Source organism: Alligator mississippiensis, chromosome 12 (assembly GCF_030867095.1).
Source record: "Alligator mississippiensis isolate rAllMis1 chromosome 12, rAllMis1, whole genome shotgun sequence".
Taxonomy (NCBI): Eukaryota; Metazoa; Chordata; order Crocodylia; family Alligatoridae; genus Alligator; species Alligator mississippiensis.
In genome coordinates this window covers 408,636-423,134 of record NC_081835.1, presented here as the reverse complement: position 1 = coordinate 423,134, position 14,499 = coordinate 408,636, and the positions used below count along the sequence as shown (strand labels likewise).

The 14,499-nt window shown below is 55.5% G+C and overlaps 1 protein-coding gene across 4 annotated transcripts in view; it reads right to left on the bottom strand.

The window, feature by feature from the left end:
- The window catches only part of MTMR14 (myotubularin related protein 14), a 32,983-nt gene that overhangs the window by 18,080 nt on the left and 404 nt on the right, over positions 1-14,499 (bottom strand). For 3 of the 4 annotated variants that reach the window (XM_059715972.1, XM_059715974.1, XM_059715973.1), the window contains exons 3-8: positions 6,130-6,238; positions 4,922-4,997; positions 4,421-4,481; positions 3,065-3,187; positions 2,146-2,219; positions 39-109 (exon numbers count right to left, since the gene is read on the bottom strand). In XM_059715972.1, the coding sequence (XP_059571955.1) occupies positions 39-109; positions 2,146-2,219; positions 3,065-3,187; positions 4,421-4,481; positions 4,922-4,997; positions 6,130-6,238 (514 nt within the window). Of the gene's footprint in view, positions 1-38; positions 110-2,145; positions 2,220-3,064; positions 3,188-4,420; positions 4,482-4,921; positions 4,998-6,129; positions 6,239-14,110; positions 14,498-14,499 lie in introns of those variants that run through there. The other variant, XM_059715975.1, reaches the window with a different exon arrangement.

The window sequence follows — 14,499 nt, the reverse complement described above, 5'->3', positions numbered from 1 at the left end:
CAAAGCCCGCAGCTTTCCAGTCAGCAACATCTTTGTACCTGCTTCCAGTTAAACACAAGGCCTTCAGCAGTATAATCCCGATCTTTGTACTCCTTAAAAAATTCACAGCCTGCAAGAGACAAGGCAACGAGTGATTGTGTAGACAACTGATCGCTAACTGCTGGAATCCCCAGGGGGACAAGGAGCTGACAGCCTCAGCGCCAGCCGGGACTCCAGCACATGGAGTGAATCCACAATCAGCCTGCCTGCGGGAGGTCAGGGACAGCCATCAATGCAGTGTGCAGCCTGGTTCGAGTGCCCCCCTGGCCAGCCAGTGGCAATGTAGAGGAGGCTCCCAAGGCGCTAACCCTATTGTGACCCTCCCCCAGTTCCCAGGGACAGCACAGCACATGTCTGGGGTATTCCCTTCACATCACAGGGGCATGCACCAGGTGTTCCCCACAGTGCTGCCCTGGGGTTGCAGGCAGCACAGCAGAGCACAACAGTAGCTCTGGCAGAGCTGAAGCTGGTTCTCTTTGGATACTAGGAGTCTGCACCAGGATCCCCCCTGCCGCCACCGCGAGTGCATGGAGATGGGTGGTTGCACCATGCGCGCAACCATCTGCACACAAGTGCCTCAATGCACAGTGGCAGCAGGACTTGGAGTCTACCTGACTGGAAGGAGAGGGAGGAGAGAGGGACAACCCAGAGCCTCAAAACTCAGGGAGGAGGAGGAGGAGGAGGAGATGGCCTTGGTTTTCAAATGTGAAATGTCACTTGGAGCAGGATACGGCCAACCCAACCCCCATTAGGGAAATGCTCCCACAGGCCTCTGCCCAAGATACTAAGTGACTGCTCAAACCCCTATTTCAATTGTGAGCTTAGACTAAACCTTAAGAACTGGGGCAGCAAACTCGGCACCTCATTGCACCAGCAGCAGGCACGCTGCAGATGGCCATGGGAAGGGAAGCCACGAGAACTGCAAGAGCATGAATGTCCACCCCCTCCCCCTTTAACACCTGCCTCCAGCCCAAATGCTCTCCACCTCCTGGAAGTGACCCCCTTGCTCTGAGAACCGCAAGTTCTCTGCAGTTTCAGCTTGGAGCAATTTTACAGCCCAGTTCCAAACAGGAAGTCCTGATGCTGTGAACCTGGATCCAGCCGTAATTAGAGCATTCCCACTGCGCTGCTCCATCCATTACAGCTGCTGCACTTGCTTTAATGTAACACCGTGGCCTCCTCCCCCTCCTGCTGTGACCAGGCTGTGCTTGGAGAGGTTGGCAGCCTAGCAAAGCTCTGCCCTGGCACACAAGTGGAGCTGCCATGGGCAGCAGCTGCACAGGCACTAGGCGATGCAGGAGTCAGGTGTAGCCATGTGCATTATGAGCCGGCAGCCCCCAGCCCATAGGAGCACCAACAGCCAACTGCAGAATCCCCCTCTGCCCAAGCCCTTCATAGGACCAGCTGCCTAGGGTAGAAACAGGGGCCTAGGCAGTGGCACAGGCCGGAGTTCTGCTGCACACGGGCAGCCGCACGGCTCTGATGTGGCAGGCACGAGCTGTGGAGGCCTGTTGTTGGCCAAGCAGCTGTGCACGCTGGCTATCCACAGTGAATCCAATGCTGACCTGCACTGTGGAACAAGATGCTTTGTGCCTTCTCTCGGTATCAAAACAACGCTTCCCCACTGCAGGTCTGGGGCGAGGCAGGGCTCACCCAGGAGGAGGGCAAGGAGGAGCAGTGAGGGCTGGTCTTTTGTGACCAGCAAGCATGAATCTCCCTCTTCCCTCTCCTTTGAAGGGTCAGAGGGACAGACTTGAACTCCGCAAGTGACCCCCCAGCCCCAAAAAGACCTGGAGCAGTGGGGCACTCAGGTTCCATCCATACATATCTGCCCAGGGCCTAAATCCCCTGGAACTGGCAGTTTAGGGAAGGCTACGAACACAGCTACTCCCACTGCAACTTGGCCAGCCCTCACAGGATGCAACTAAGCTGCCTGGTGCTGGCTCACATCCTCTAGACCCCTTCTAGACACCTGCACATGCTCCTGCTGGCCCAAAGAGCTTCCCGCTCCAGAGACCAGGGAACATGCAGGGAGTCCCAGCCTCTGTCCGCCACACACAAGGATCTCCCCGTCCCCAGCAGCCCCTTCAGCCATCAGCCCTGTACCTGGGTATGGGATGGAGAGAAGGGTGAAGTCAGCATAGCGCTGTGCTTTGTCCACCTTCTCCGAAGACGTAACACTGAGGAGGATGAAAGAACAGGGTACATATTCAGAGGACGCGGCCCCAGGCACTGGGACACCCAGGCTGGTCACATGGTGCACAGGCACATGCAGGTGACAGAACAGTCCTGACTCCAGCGGCAGCCTAGAGCCCCACTCAGATCCAAACAATGCAGGGAAGCTCCAGCCCAAGGACAGTCACACCCTCAGCCCAGATGCATCCCAGGGAGTTGTCCACCTTCCTTGACCCTCTCTGCTCCCCTCCTCTGAAGTCAGGGTCCTCACACCTACTCGGCCCCTGCCGAGAAAGTCGCTACACCTGCAGTCACAGGGACCATGGTGTCCAACCTCCATCCCCAGTCGAGGCAAGTGGGAACCCATCCTGGTTGCAAGAAGGGTGGTGGCGCTGAGCCAACCTTCAACCTGCTGCAGCAGCCTTCACAGTAGCACTGGCCAAGGCCAAATGGACCTGATATACAGCCCAGTGTGCCCCCAGGGCTACATTTTAAGGCACCGGTTCCCAGTCTGTGGTACATGTACCACCAGTGGTATGCAAACAGACTGTCAGTGGCATGCATTAACAGATTTATTATAATTACTTTGTATGACAAAAATTTGCTGGTGATATGTAAGGTTGCATCATTTTAAATTGGTGGTGCACAATCTGTCAGAGTTTCGGAACCACTGCTTTAAGGCACTGATGAACACCTCCTGGGGCCTCTCCAGCGCCCTGCCAGGAGAAGACAGCACTGCATGCAGGTCAATGCAGTCCAAGCCCTGGGTTGGCTTATGACTCTGGGCAGCAGGTGCAGACCCGCCACCCCCAAAATACAGCCCAAGGGCAGGCGCAGGTTCTACACTCACTTCAAGCCAAACTTCACCTTCTTGTTCTCCACCATCAGGTCACAGATGTACCGGACCGACAGGTACCGCAGCAGCTTGATGTCGTGCCCTCTAACCTTGTCAAACAACTGGGAGTCTGCATTTCTGCAACAAGCGCAGGAGAGGCAAGAGCCCAGGGTCAATGCAGACACCTGCTGGTCCCCAGGCAGGGCTGGGGGCCAGACTGCACCCAGGAGGACCTCTCCCTATTGGCAGCTCTGGAACGGCTGCTTGTCAAGGAGCCCTGTGACCCCACAACACAGCCCTGCCTGTGCACATGTCTGTCAAGACACCACGTCACATCGGTGCTGTTCTTCCTACAGCAGTTCACCCAGTGCTCAGCAGGGTCACAGGGGCTGGTTTTGTGGCAAAGAGCCAAGCAGAACCTGAGGTGAGCTCTCGGAGCCTGTCTGCAGCGCTTTCAGGAGAGCGAACAACCAAGCAAGAGAAGGAAGTGTTGGTGCTTTAAGGGCTGGAGCCCTGGCACTGCTAGAGGCAGCAGGATCTCCTGGACAACTAAGCACCGGCTGCCGCCTGCAGTCCCTTCCCCCTGCAAGGTAGCACCTGCACTCCTGGCACATGCCCAGGGCACCTGCCTCCACACATGCACACTGATCAGAGTGCAGGTACCAGCCCCAGCATGCTGCAAAGTGGGAACCCCACAAGACTAATGAGTGCCAGAAAATCCTGGCAGTTTCCCAACACCATGACCACCTGCCTAACTGGCTGCATAGCACAGGCCACACAACATCCCTCAATAAACTGCAGCACTGAGGCATTAGCTTGCAACCGGGCTGACAACCAGTCCTGCTGCCATCTCCCATGGGTGTTGCAGCACCACCGGCACACAACCAGCTTCTCCATGCACCAAACATCACTCCAGCATTGCCCTCCCTTCGGACACAGCAGCTGCCTTTGGGCAGGGAGGAAAGTGTCCCCTCACGGCCCATCCCACCCCCTCAGATCGTGGGAGTCGTGCACGCAGCATGCTCCTCTCTGTGAACGGAGATCCAGAATTATTCCTTCCATCCACATTATCTTTCTGGACCGCCTACCCACTCTGTACAGCTCAGGACCATCTAACATCTGGTATCTGCCTGCCCCCAGCAGTGGAACAGGAGACTTCAGTTACACTAGGCTCAGCTAGGTGTCAGCATCAGCGGGTTCTGGTTTTTGTAACCACACCAGGGATATCATGAGGGGCTTGTGTTTGAGAGCAGGGAGCTCATGGCCTGCAGTGGCCCCAAGACATTACTATGGCTCAGACTGGAGACGAAGGGTTGAACTGGCTGGTCAGATCTGAGTTCCTCTCTTCCTACCCAAATGCTGCGCACACACCTGAATGCAGGATCTTCCTCTGAAAGGTCATCAGTATCAGCCCAGGCATCGTCAGAGCCCCCTGCAAGGAGAGCACAATGTCAGGGGCAAAGCTTGTGTAATGCCCTCACGCCCCTCCCATCCTGCAGCCTACACACACCAGGGTTGTCATCCTGCCTGCAACTTCCTCCCCGCCTGCCCCAAGTGGGGTCTGACCCACCCTTGGTCTCCCACCCCTGTCAGAGACTATAATCATCAGACCTGGGCAGCAAGTTTAGCTCTTGTTCCATGTCCCTCCTAGGATGACATCCTTGGAGTCTCTGCAGAGGATGCCCCCACCCCACCGCACTGCTCTTTGATGAATGCGCAAACAGGTCAACATCCCCCAGGGACAAGGTGCCCTGAGGCTGATTTACAGCTGGCCTGTGATGTGCCCTCCACCAACCAAGGCCCAGACCAGTGCCTGCAGCAATGCATAGACAGACATCCTGCTGAGCTGACCACACAGGGTCCCTTACTCACCTGAGAAGATGTAGTTGTATCCGGTACGGCCGTACAGCTCCCCCCACCCTGCCAGGGTTGCTGACCTGCAGATGTGCTGGAGAAAGTAACTATCATAAACCTCTTGCAGGTCTCAGAGGGGCTGCCCTTGTACACAGGGAACCATGCCCAGCTTCCTGTCCCCTCCAGGCATCCCAGCTGCCACCTCTTTGTACCCAGTCTCTACAGTCTGTTTACCTACCTGCCCTCCAATGGGCAATTCCTACCCCTGTTCTGGCCTCTAGCTCCCCACACCCTCCTCACCTGCATCAATTTTGCACTGCCTGATAAAACAAGCAGCATCTGAGCTGTGTTCATGTTTAGGTTGACCCTCATCCTTCAAACTGCTGCCACAAAGGCTAAGGACTGCCCCTATATCTGTCTCAGTAGTTCCTGCCCAGACCCCTCCACAGCAGCCTCCCGGCTGGAGGGCCAGGGTCTCAGCCTGCATGGGTGCCTGACCACACCACATTAATTGGCGCCAGGTGAGACAAGCAACCATGGCGCACACAGCTGCCAAGGAGCCAAGCTACATAGAACTACAGCCACTTGAATTCTCCAGAGGAGTGCCCACACCAACACTTAGTGCAGCTCAACTAATTCACTGTAAAGTCAATCAAGATTAACACGCTTGCATCCCTCCTTGTAAGACGCTTGGGGATCTGCTCAGCCATCTAAGCAACCTCAGATTGCTTCCTGTATGGCTGCAAAAAGGCACTTCACTTAGTTGGTCAGCTTCTCTTCAGGGACAAAACAGGAGAACGAGAGCAAGCTGCCGGATGGTTTGGGGCTACAGGAGGGGATCCTATCCCGCAGCTCCTCTAGGAGGAACCCAGAGCTTGGCAGGGTGGTAGGCAGGCCTGTGGGGAATACCCAGGGCACCCTAGGGAGAAACAGTCTTGTGTGGTTCAAGTTGTCATAACCCTCCTTCTATTGGTCTCCAGTGCAGTGTCTTAGCCTGATGCCAGCTCGCAGGGGCCCAGCACAAACCCCGCCTGGCACAGGCTGGGGAGCGGATGCAATCTACTGCAGTGCCCCTCTATTCCCAGGCAGCCCATCTGCTTCTTCAGTTGGTGTCCAGGAGCAGGATCTGGCCTGCAGAAACTAACGCTGCCAGGTGATGAGAGCAGCTCAGAAAATGGGGAGAGGGATGCTCCACACATCAGCCAGGCACGCTCAGGCCACCTTACCTTGCCTTTGTACAGGATGACCGGACAGACGAAGCGGCCTCTGCACCTGGCCATCTTGCTGCGGTGGATGAGGTCCTGCAGCTTGCCCACCTGCACGGTGCTCTCAAATCTGCCAGACAGAGAGAAGGGGAGATCAGGGCACAAGGCCTCACATCCACACAACCCAGACCAATGGGATGCCTGTGCGCCTGGTCTCTACCCTAGCACCCATAGCCCAGCCCATCAGCCTCCAGACCAGCTGCGAAGCCTGAGAGCAAGGGGGCAGGCCTCCTGCAGTGCATAGGCCAACAAGTGAGAGAAGCACACCAGGGTCTTTCCTGGTCTAAAGGAGCCCACTACTCACTGCACCAACACCAGGCTTGTAGCAGAAGCCCCATCAGCAGCTGGAAGAAGGGCCTGCACGAGCCTGGCAACAGCATCTTGGGTCACCAGTCTGTGGCTAACACACTAGAAGACAAAGGATGGCCTGGGTGCCTGGCTGGAGCTTAAGACTAGGTTCTTGTTATGCCAAGCTCTATTTCAACTGCCCAGTTCCATAGAGTCCTGGGCACAAGGGTTAAGACATGAGTGCACAAGTTCTCATCGCTCCTTGCCTGGGTTCAAGGCTGCCCTGCAGCAAGAGGGAAGCTTGCCTGTGTGGGGTAGGCTGGGACACATACTCTGACTCTCCATCTCCCAGGTTGGGAAGCTTTGCTGTTGTGAAGGGGCTGGAGGCAGCAGTCACTCCATGTTAACAAGCTCTCCGGTACTGCATTTCCTACATGCTGCTTCTTTTTAATGAAAAGAGAAGCATTTCTCAGTGCTCGCGTAGGCGGTTCTATTATATAGGTTTGCAAGGAGGCCAGTACCATGGCTAGGTAAAGGCTGCTCCCTGCCCCACGCTTTCTTTGGATGGAACCACAGTATCATTGCACACAGAAATGTTTGAAGCATGTAGCTGCCATCAGGGCCAGTGAGAGAGGGGACAGAAATGGAGCTCAGGTCTTTGATGTCCCTGACAAGGAAGGAACAACTCCTGTACAGGGGGAGGCAGCTAGTGTTATGCTGGAGAGGGCGGATACTGACATCCCTTAGAGGAGATTAAGGTTGAGGATGTTAGCTCCGGAGGAAGGGAGGCTGCAAAACCAGCCCTGCAGGCTACTAGCACCAGTTTTGACAGTGCAGTCTCAGAGCAAGCCGAGACCACATCAGAAGAGGGAGGGAGCTCTTCTCTGGATGGCTTGAATGCTAAGACCCCAGTCCTGACACAGAGGGGGAGAATGCAGAAAGGTTTCCTGGGAGCACGATCCAGAGCAAGGAGACCCCAGTAGAGGGAAGAAACTCAAGGAAAACCTCAAAGTGCTGGCGGTGCCAGGGAAGAAGGATGCAGAGCTGCTGCAGAAGGAATAAGATTGCTCCACTCAATGCAAAGACAATGCAGGGACTTAAATAAAACCAGCCACTGTCCATAGCCAGGTGATTCAACATAATTTGGAAGTTCATCAGGATAAAGGACAGGAAGGGGGGAAAGCCCAGGTGACAAATGGTCTAGTGAGGATGAAGGATGCCCGGGGCAGTGGTTTTATGATGCGGCCATGAAAGGGGGGGGGCACGTGCCAGTCCCTGCTGCTGCTCCCTGCTGCCCTGTCATTAAGGCAGGAGTCTCAGAAGCCGCCAGCCGCAGAAACCGGCGCGGGCGGCGGGCGCCCTCTGCTGCTGCGTTCCCAACACAGGCTGCTTCTGGAAGGCAGAAGACTTAACGATACCCCCTGCACCCAGCATTTGGTGTCTCTTCCCCACAGCAACACAGCTGCTGAGCACAGTTGAGGTAAAGCAGTCTCAGTCACCATCAGAAGCCTGGTCCAATCCTCCAGGCGCATGCAAAGTTGGGAGAACTCGTCCACCATACAACTGCAGGGTGGTTAAGGTTAAAAAAAAACCTTACAAGACCAAAGAACCAGCCATCTGGACTAGTACTGCTGCCCCTGCTCACAGGGGCACCATCTTTCAAGGGACCTGTCAAGGGCAAGCGCACAACGGTCAGCCCGAGGAAATGATTCTCTGCAAGGTGAAGTGACCCAATGCCATCAGGGGGAGATAGGGATGGTACCTGCAGCAAGACGCTCCAGGAGGTAGGCTCCACTAGCTGCAGCAGATGACCTTGATCCCCCACCCCACTCCACCCCAGCATGCCATGGGGCTCATTCTCAGCTCACTGGTTTTGTCTATCCTCAGCTCCGCCTGTACAGAGCAGGGCTTCCCCACCTGCTGGTTCACACTGGGGCAGAGGGGCACCCCCAGCACAGGTAGGGATGGCAGGGAGTGGGGCAGAGGGCACATCCCACCCCTGCCCCAGACTCACTCCCTCAGAGCAGCAGGTCTCCTTGCACCCTAGAACACCAGGGCCTAGGGGTTAGAGCACCCCACCCACAGGACCCCTTGTCCCAAACATCCATCTCTTATCAAAGCCACCCTTCTCTCCTCAACCCTCCCACTGCTGTCCTGCAAGCCCAGGCCTGGGGAGCAGGCACACTAATGCACTGCCTTCTAAGGGGCAGTCAGAGCCTGCTGGATTATCTGCTGCATTCACTGTATCTTCCCAAGTGAAGATGAGCTGAGGCAGAGGAAGACAGCGGGAGCCCACCAGCACCCCATCCCCACCCTTAGCCAGCCTTGTCCTGGAACTGTGCCTGGGACCTGAGCCCAGCTACATTGGGCTGCATGGAGCAGACAGGACATGGGGTCCCTCAGCCTTGGCCCAACCAATTCATCCAGGGATGCTCTGCACTGTGCTGCATGTGCACAGGCAGAGGCAACCAGCAGAGGCAAACTCCCTTCATTACACAGCTTAGTGATGTACCAACTAACCCCATGCCCCCTGCACCCAGGCCACCTTCCTCCAAAGGCAGGCTGGCTGCTCCCCCACAAGAGGCAGTCTGTACCTTAGCTCCATATTTCTTGGATCTGAGGTTTACATTCTGGGGTGCTTTCAGGGTTCCCCGTTTTTGACTCTCACAGGCAGCAGAGGGGAAACTCAGGAGCACCCCACAGGCCTCCCTACAGCAGACGCTGGGGCAGAGAGACCCCACACAGCATAGCAAAGCCAACACTTCTGGCCCCCAGGCAGGGAGTGGTGGAGGAACCCCAGACCAGTACAGAGAAACCTGCAGTAGGGTAGGCCACAACAGGGCTCCTCTCCACTGCTGCCATTTGATCAGCATGAGCAATGCCAAGGACCGCTGGGAGCTTCCCAGATGCAAGCAGCTGGAGAGTGAAGGACAAGAAATGCCCTCCATCCTGGCTGCAGGCACCGGTGAGCTACTCATAACCAGACCACACCTGCTCTAGCTCATCTGCTTTTGTCATCCAGCAATGTTTTCCTGCTGTTTTTGAGCAAGCTGCTTAGTGGTAGTAAAGTAGCACCCAAAACCCTGGGAAGTCAGCTGTAATTCTTTACCATTTGAACCCAACCTGGATCACCACAACTCAGTCAGACTGCTTTGCGAAATCGTGTTCTTCACCACCTCAAGCCAACATGTTGTGGCATGGCAGTTCCTTGCATGCACAGGACAGTGCTTGGACCACCGCACTGACTTGAGAAGCACGCAGCAAATGTTACGTGACCAGTGCTGTCCCTTTGACAGCTGTAATTTTAGAACACAACAGCTGGTGGCAACATGCACCTGCTCCACATCCTCCTGCCAGTGTGGTTTTTACATATCTTCTTCCTACTTAAGGTGCGTGCGTCAACAGCTGTCCCGTGCCAGTCACACAAGAGCAGGGGAAGCCAACTGTACAAGTGTACCCTTGTTATCCACCTTTAATTTGCCCCCTGGCAGTCGTCAGTACCTGTTCGTATGCTTGAGACGAGGGCAACAGAAGCTCCCACCCTCCTGCCACTCTACACCCCTTAGAAGTGCAAGGTCTCTTATGGCTTACTATCCACTTGTCCTTCCCCCACCTCCACAAGGCAAGCAACTGTGGCCTCCTTGCTTACTTGAAGGGAATATTCCAGCTGGCTGATCACCAATAGCTTCCTTTCCCTCACCATTATTGGAAATGGAGTGGCCATTCCTGCACACGGCATGCCAGATGAAACCAGCTCCTGACCACAAGGGTCGCAACACTGTGTTCCTCCCCAATCTGTACGCACCAGAACCCAGGCAGGGGAGTTCTGGTTTGATTTTTGCTGGGGCAGCTGTGCGCCAGTCAAGGAGACCTTGGCTCTGTGCCACCCAGGTCAGAGCCTTTCCTGGGCTGGCAGAGTTAACTTAGAGCCCAGGAAGCTGCATGTGCAGTTCAGATGCTGTCTCCTACTGCGCATGACTTGACATGCTTGATTCATAGATTCACAGAAGTCGGGTCGGAAGGGACCTTGTAGATCATCAAGTTCGACCCCCTGCCCTAGGCAGGAGAGAAAACTGGGCTCAAATGACCCCAGCCAGGTAGACATGACATCAAGTCTCCTCTTAAAGACCCCCAAGGTAGGAGCCATCACCACTTCCCTTGGAAGTTGGTTCCAGATCCTAGCCATCCTGACTGTGAAGTAATGACTTTGGACGTCTAGTCTAAACCTAGTCTCAAACAATTTGTGGCCATTATTCCTTGTTACCCTGGGTGCTGCTAGGGGGAACAGGGTCTCTCCCAAACCCTGCTGGTCCCCCCTGCTGAGTTTACAGACGGCCACCAGGTCCCCCCTCAGCCTTCTCTTGCGAAGAGAGGGAACACTCACGGGCTGAGGGCCTCAGATTTCTACATGACCTAGCAAAGGGGTGGCTGGAGCCAGCAGCAGAACTTTGAGGCCCCATCAACAAGCCTTTACAGAATACAAGTTGGCCTTTTGTGCCCATCCTGTTCCCCATCTGTGTTTCTGCCCCGGTCAGCACTTTGCCTCCTCCCACAACTGCTTACATTCCCTAAAAGGAGCTGCTTTTAAAAGAGACCTTGCTAAAGGCCTTTTGAAAGCAGAAGTTATGCTGAACTAGCACAGTGAGCTGGAGAACATAAGCCAGTGGCCTGAGACTCTGGCAAGGCCGATGTTTTACAAGCTTGTAAACTGTCAAGTGCCCAGATTCTGTGTGGGGTCTTAAACACACACCACGGCTGCATACATGGAGATGATGGAGTACAACACAAGGAACACACCACCACCATGGTGGGGAAAAAGGCAAGTACAGCAGTCTGGATGGCTGTGCTTCTTGTTACGAGCAAAGAGCTGCATTCTTTAGAAGACCTCAGAGAAAACACTACAGTAACACTTGGAGACTAAGTCCAACCAGGGAGTCTTTCTGCATGAAGGTTTAGGAAAGGATCCAAATATGTCCAGAACTAGCAGCATCCCAGCAGCTCCACTGAAGTTCACCGAGTTACTCCCAGGCTTCAGTATGCATTGAAAACTTCCCTACCCCACTCCGCTTCTAGCCCTGCAGGATCAAGCTCTTCTCAGCACTCCTCAGCCAATGCCCAACTGCAGTACCTGTGGGAAGGCATGGTGGGCTAGATCTCCCTCAGTTACCAAAGAGCAAACACAGTGGTAAGAAGAGCACGGGTGTCAGCTGCAGGCCAGAGGCAGACTGCAGCAGAAGAGATTTATATCGAGTGTCACAGAAACTTCCAAACTGCAAGAGCAGCAGCACCTAGGGAGGAAAAATGTCCAGCACACCTACAGTCTAGGGAATGACCTGCTGGGTAGCACAGAGGTGGAAAGGGATCTTGGAGTCCTAGTGGACTCCAAGATGAACATGAGTCGGCAGTGTGACAAAGCCATCAAAAAAGCCAATGGCACTTTATCGTGCATCAGCAGACGCACGACGAATAGGTCCAAGGAGGTGATACTTCCCCTCTATCGGGCGCTGGTCAGACCGCAGTTGGAGTACTGCATGCAGTTCTGGGCGCCGCAATTCAAGAGGGATGCGGATAACCTGGAGCGGGTCCAGAGAAGGGCCACTCATATGGTCAAGGGCCTGCAGACCAAGCCCTACGAGGAGAGACTAGAGAAACTGGACCTTTTCAGCCTCCACAAGAGAAGGTTGAGAGGCGACCTTGTGGCTGCCTATAAGTTCATCACAGGGGCACAGAAAGGAATTGGTGAGTATTTATTCACCAAGGCGCCCCCAGGGGTTACAAGAAACAATGGCCACAAGCTAGCAGAGAGCAGATTTAGACTGGACATTAGGAAAAACTTCTTCACGGTTCGAGTGGCCAAGGTCTGGAACAGGCTCCCAAGGGAGGTGGTGCTCTCCCCTACCCTGGGGGTCTTCAAGAGGAGGTTAGATGAGCGTCTAGGTGGGGTCATCTAGACCCAGCACTCTTTCCTGCATATGCAGGGGATCGGACTCAATGATCTATTGAGGTCCCTTCCGATCCTAACATCTATGAATCTATGAATAGAAGGAGCTGTCCAGGGATGCTGGGGAACCTTCTTCATTGGAGGGATGCTGTCTAGGACGGTAAGGACTAGTGCTTCCTACATCTGTGATGAGACCCTCTCTGAGGTCCCTCCCAACCCTGAGATTTAGCTGCTTATCAGACTGAGGCGCCACGTGCAAGTCATGATGTGGGGGGGCAGGGGAAGAACCAAAAGGCTGGGTGGATTCCTGGATTAACAAGGAAACATACTGTTTTCAGACAGGGAACTGACTCAGCCTAGCAGGCAAATCATTCAGCCAATGCTCTTAACTCTTCCCGAGCACTCTTGCTTCTGCCACACAATGGCCACTTCCCAAACCATCTACTTCTCCCTCCAAGTGCTCGCTCCCCCAGCTGTGGCAGTGCTTGCACAGGCCACAGAAGCTTTTTAAAGCCTCCAGACTTCAGGACAGTGGTTTCCAAACTACAAGTGGCTTCACACAGAAGCACTGCTGGGAACACATGTGGAACTGGCTAGGCAGTAGAAAGATTCATGCTTCAGAGAAGCGCAGCCCAGGCTGCTCTGAGCCAACAAATGGCATTGTTCGTGCGTCCATGGCTCATCAGCTGGCATTCACAAACCCCCAAATTCAACAAGTGTTGGCAGGAACTTCTTTTTAAAACAAGTCTTCAGTTATGAACAGTTACAAAAGTTGGAGCTGCCTATTTATGCAGCAGCTTCCCATCATCAGGCAAAGGAGCAGAAACACCAAAGGGGAACTTGGGATGTCAGCAACTGCAAGAACACACCCACGGGAGCAATTTGCTTGCACCCTCACAGCTGTCACACTCGGGGCCCTCAATGCTGAGCAGAAGGCAGGACTGACCACGTAAGTGTCTATAGGATGGTGAAGCAAAGAGTAGGACGTGGAATCCTCTCCACTGCAAGCCTGGCTGGGTCTGCCTGACTCTGCCTCAGCACAGTGGGGGAAGCACACGCGTGAGCTCCCCGCAGACAGACCCAACACTTCTGTCAGCTCAAGCCAGTGCTACAACGGCACATTTCTTACTACCGGGCAGCGGAACGCTGCAGCTCGGCGCGTTGTTCTGCACTCCGCCCCACGCCTCTTCCTGGCCTTGCCTGTTACTTCACCCCCAAGAAAGACTGAAAAAAGCAGCATGTAAATAAGCACGTTCAGTCCTACAGAAAGGCACAGCCACAGCGCTTCACCCAGACTCTAGTCCACCCTTAGCCTCTGCGAGTGTGAGGCCCGTCTGCAACACTCCCTCCTGTCTTCATCCCCCCAGAGATGCCTCGCTTATCTCCCCTCTCTCACGGCATTTAAGAGAGCTTCGAGCAACAACTACTTTAGAAGGGCCAAAAGGTGGACAAATCCCAGAGCTTAGGAAAGCAAAGCGAAGCAGTCCCAACCCTGGCACAGCAACACCCGAGCTGCAGAAAGAATCCAACAGCAAGGAGCGAAAGGAACTCGGCACCCGGCAGGTGACGCCGCCGGCTCAGAAGCAGCAGCGCAGCCTCCCGCGGGTGCCGAGAGCCCTTCCAAGACGCAGGGAGACCCCGGAGACGATGTGACGCGGCAACACAAGATGCAAATCACGCGCTTGGGAAACCACCAGCGCTGCGGTCACGCACCAGCCCCCACAGCTGCACGCGCCGGGAGGAAGGAGGCTCGAGCGCAGCGAGCGACCGCAGGATACGAGCCAGCCGCACGGCGCGGAGCAGAAACAGCCGCACGGCCACGCTGCGGTGCATCCGCCAGGAGGTCTCTGTTGGGAACGGCAGCGTCCCTGCCAGCACGGCCTCACGCGGAGCCACCGACCAACGCCACGCCACGCCAGGCCGCGCGCCACAGGAGGGCCGAAGCGGCCGCAGCAGCAGGCGCGGGGAAGCGCTGTCGGGGCGGCGGGGGCCGCAGGGGCCCGGGCGCTCGGCCGGGGAGCGGGTGCAGCAGGCTGGGGCTGGGACGGTGTCACGGGGCGCGGGGCAGCGGAGGGGCGGCGAGGCGAGGCGAGGCGAGGCAG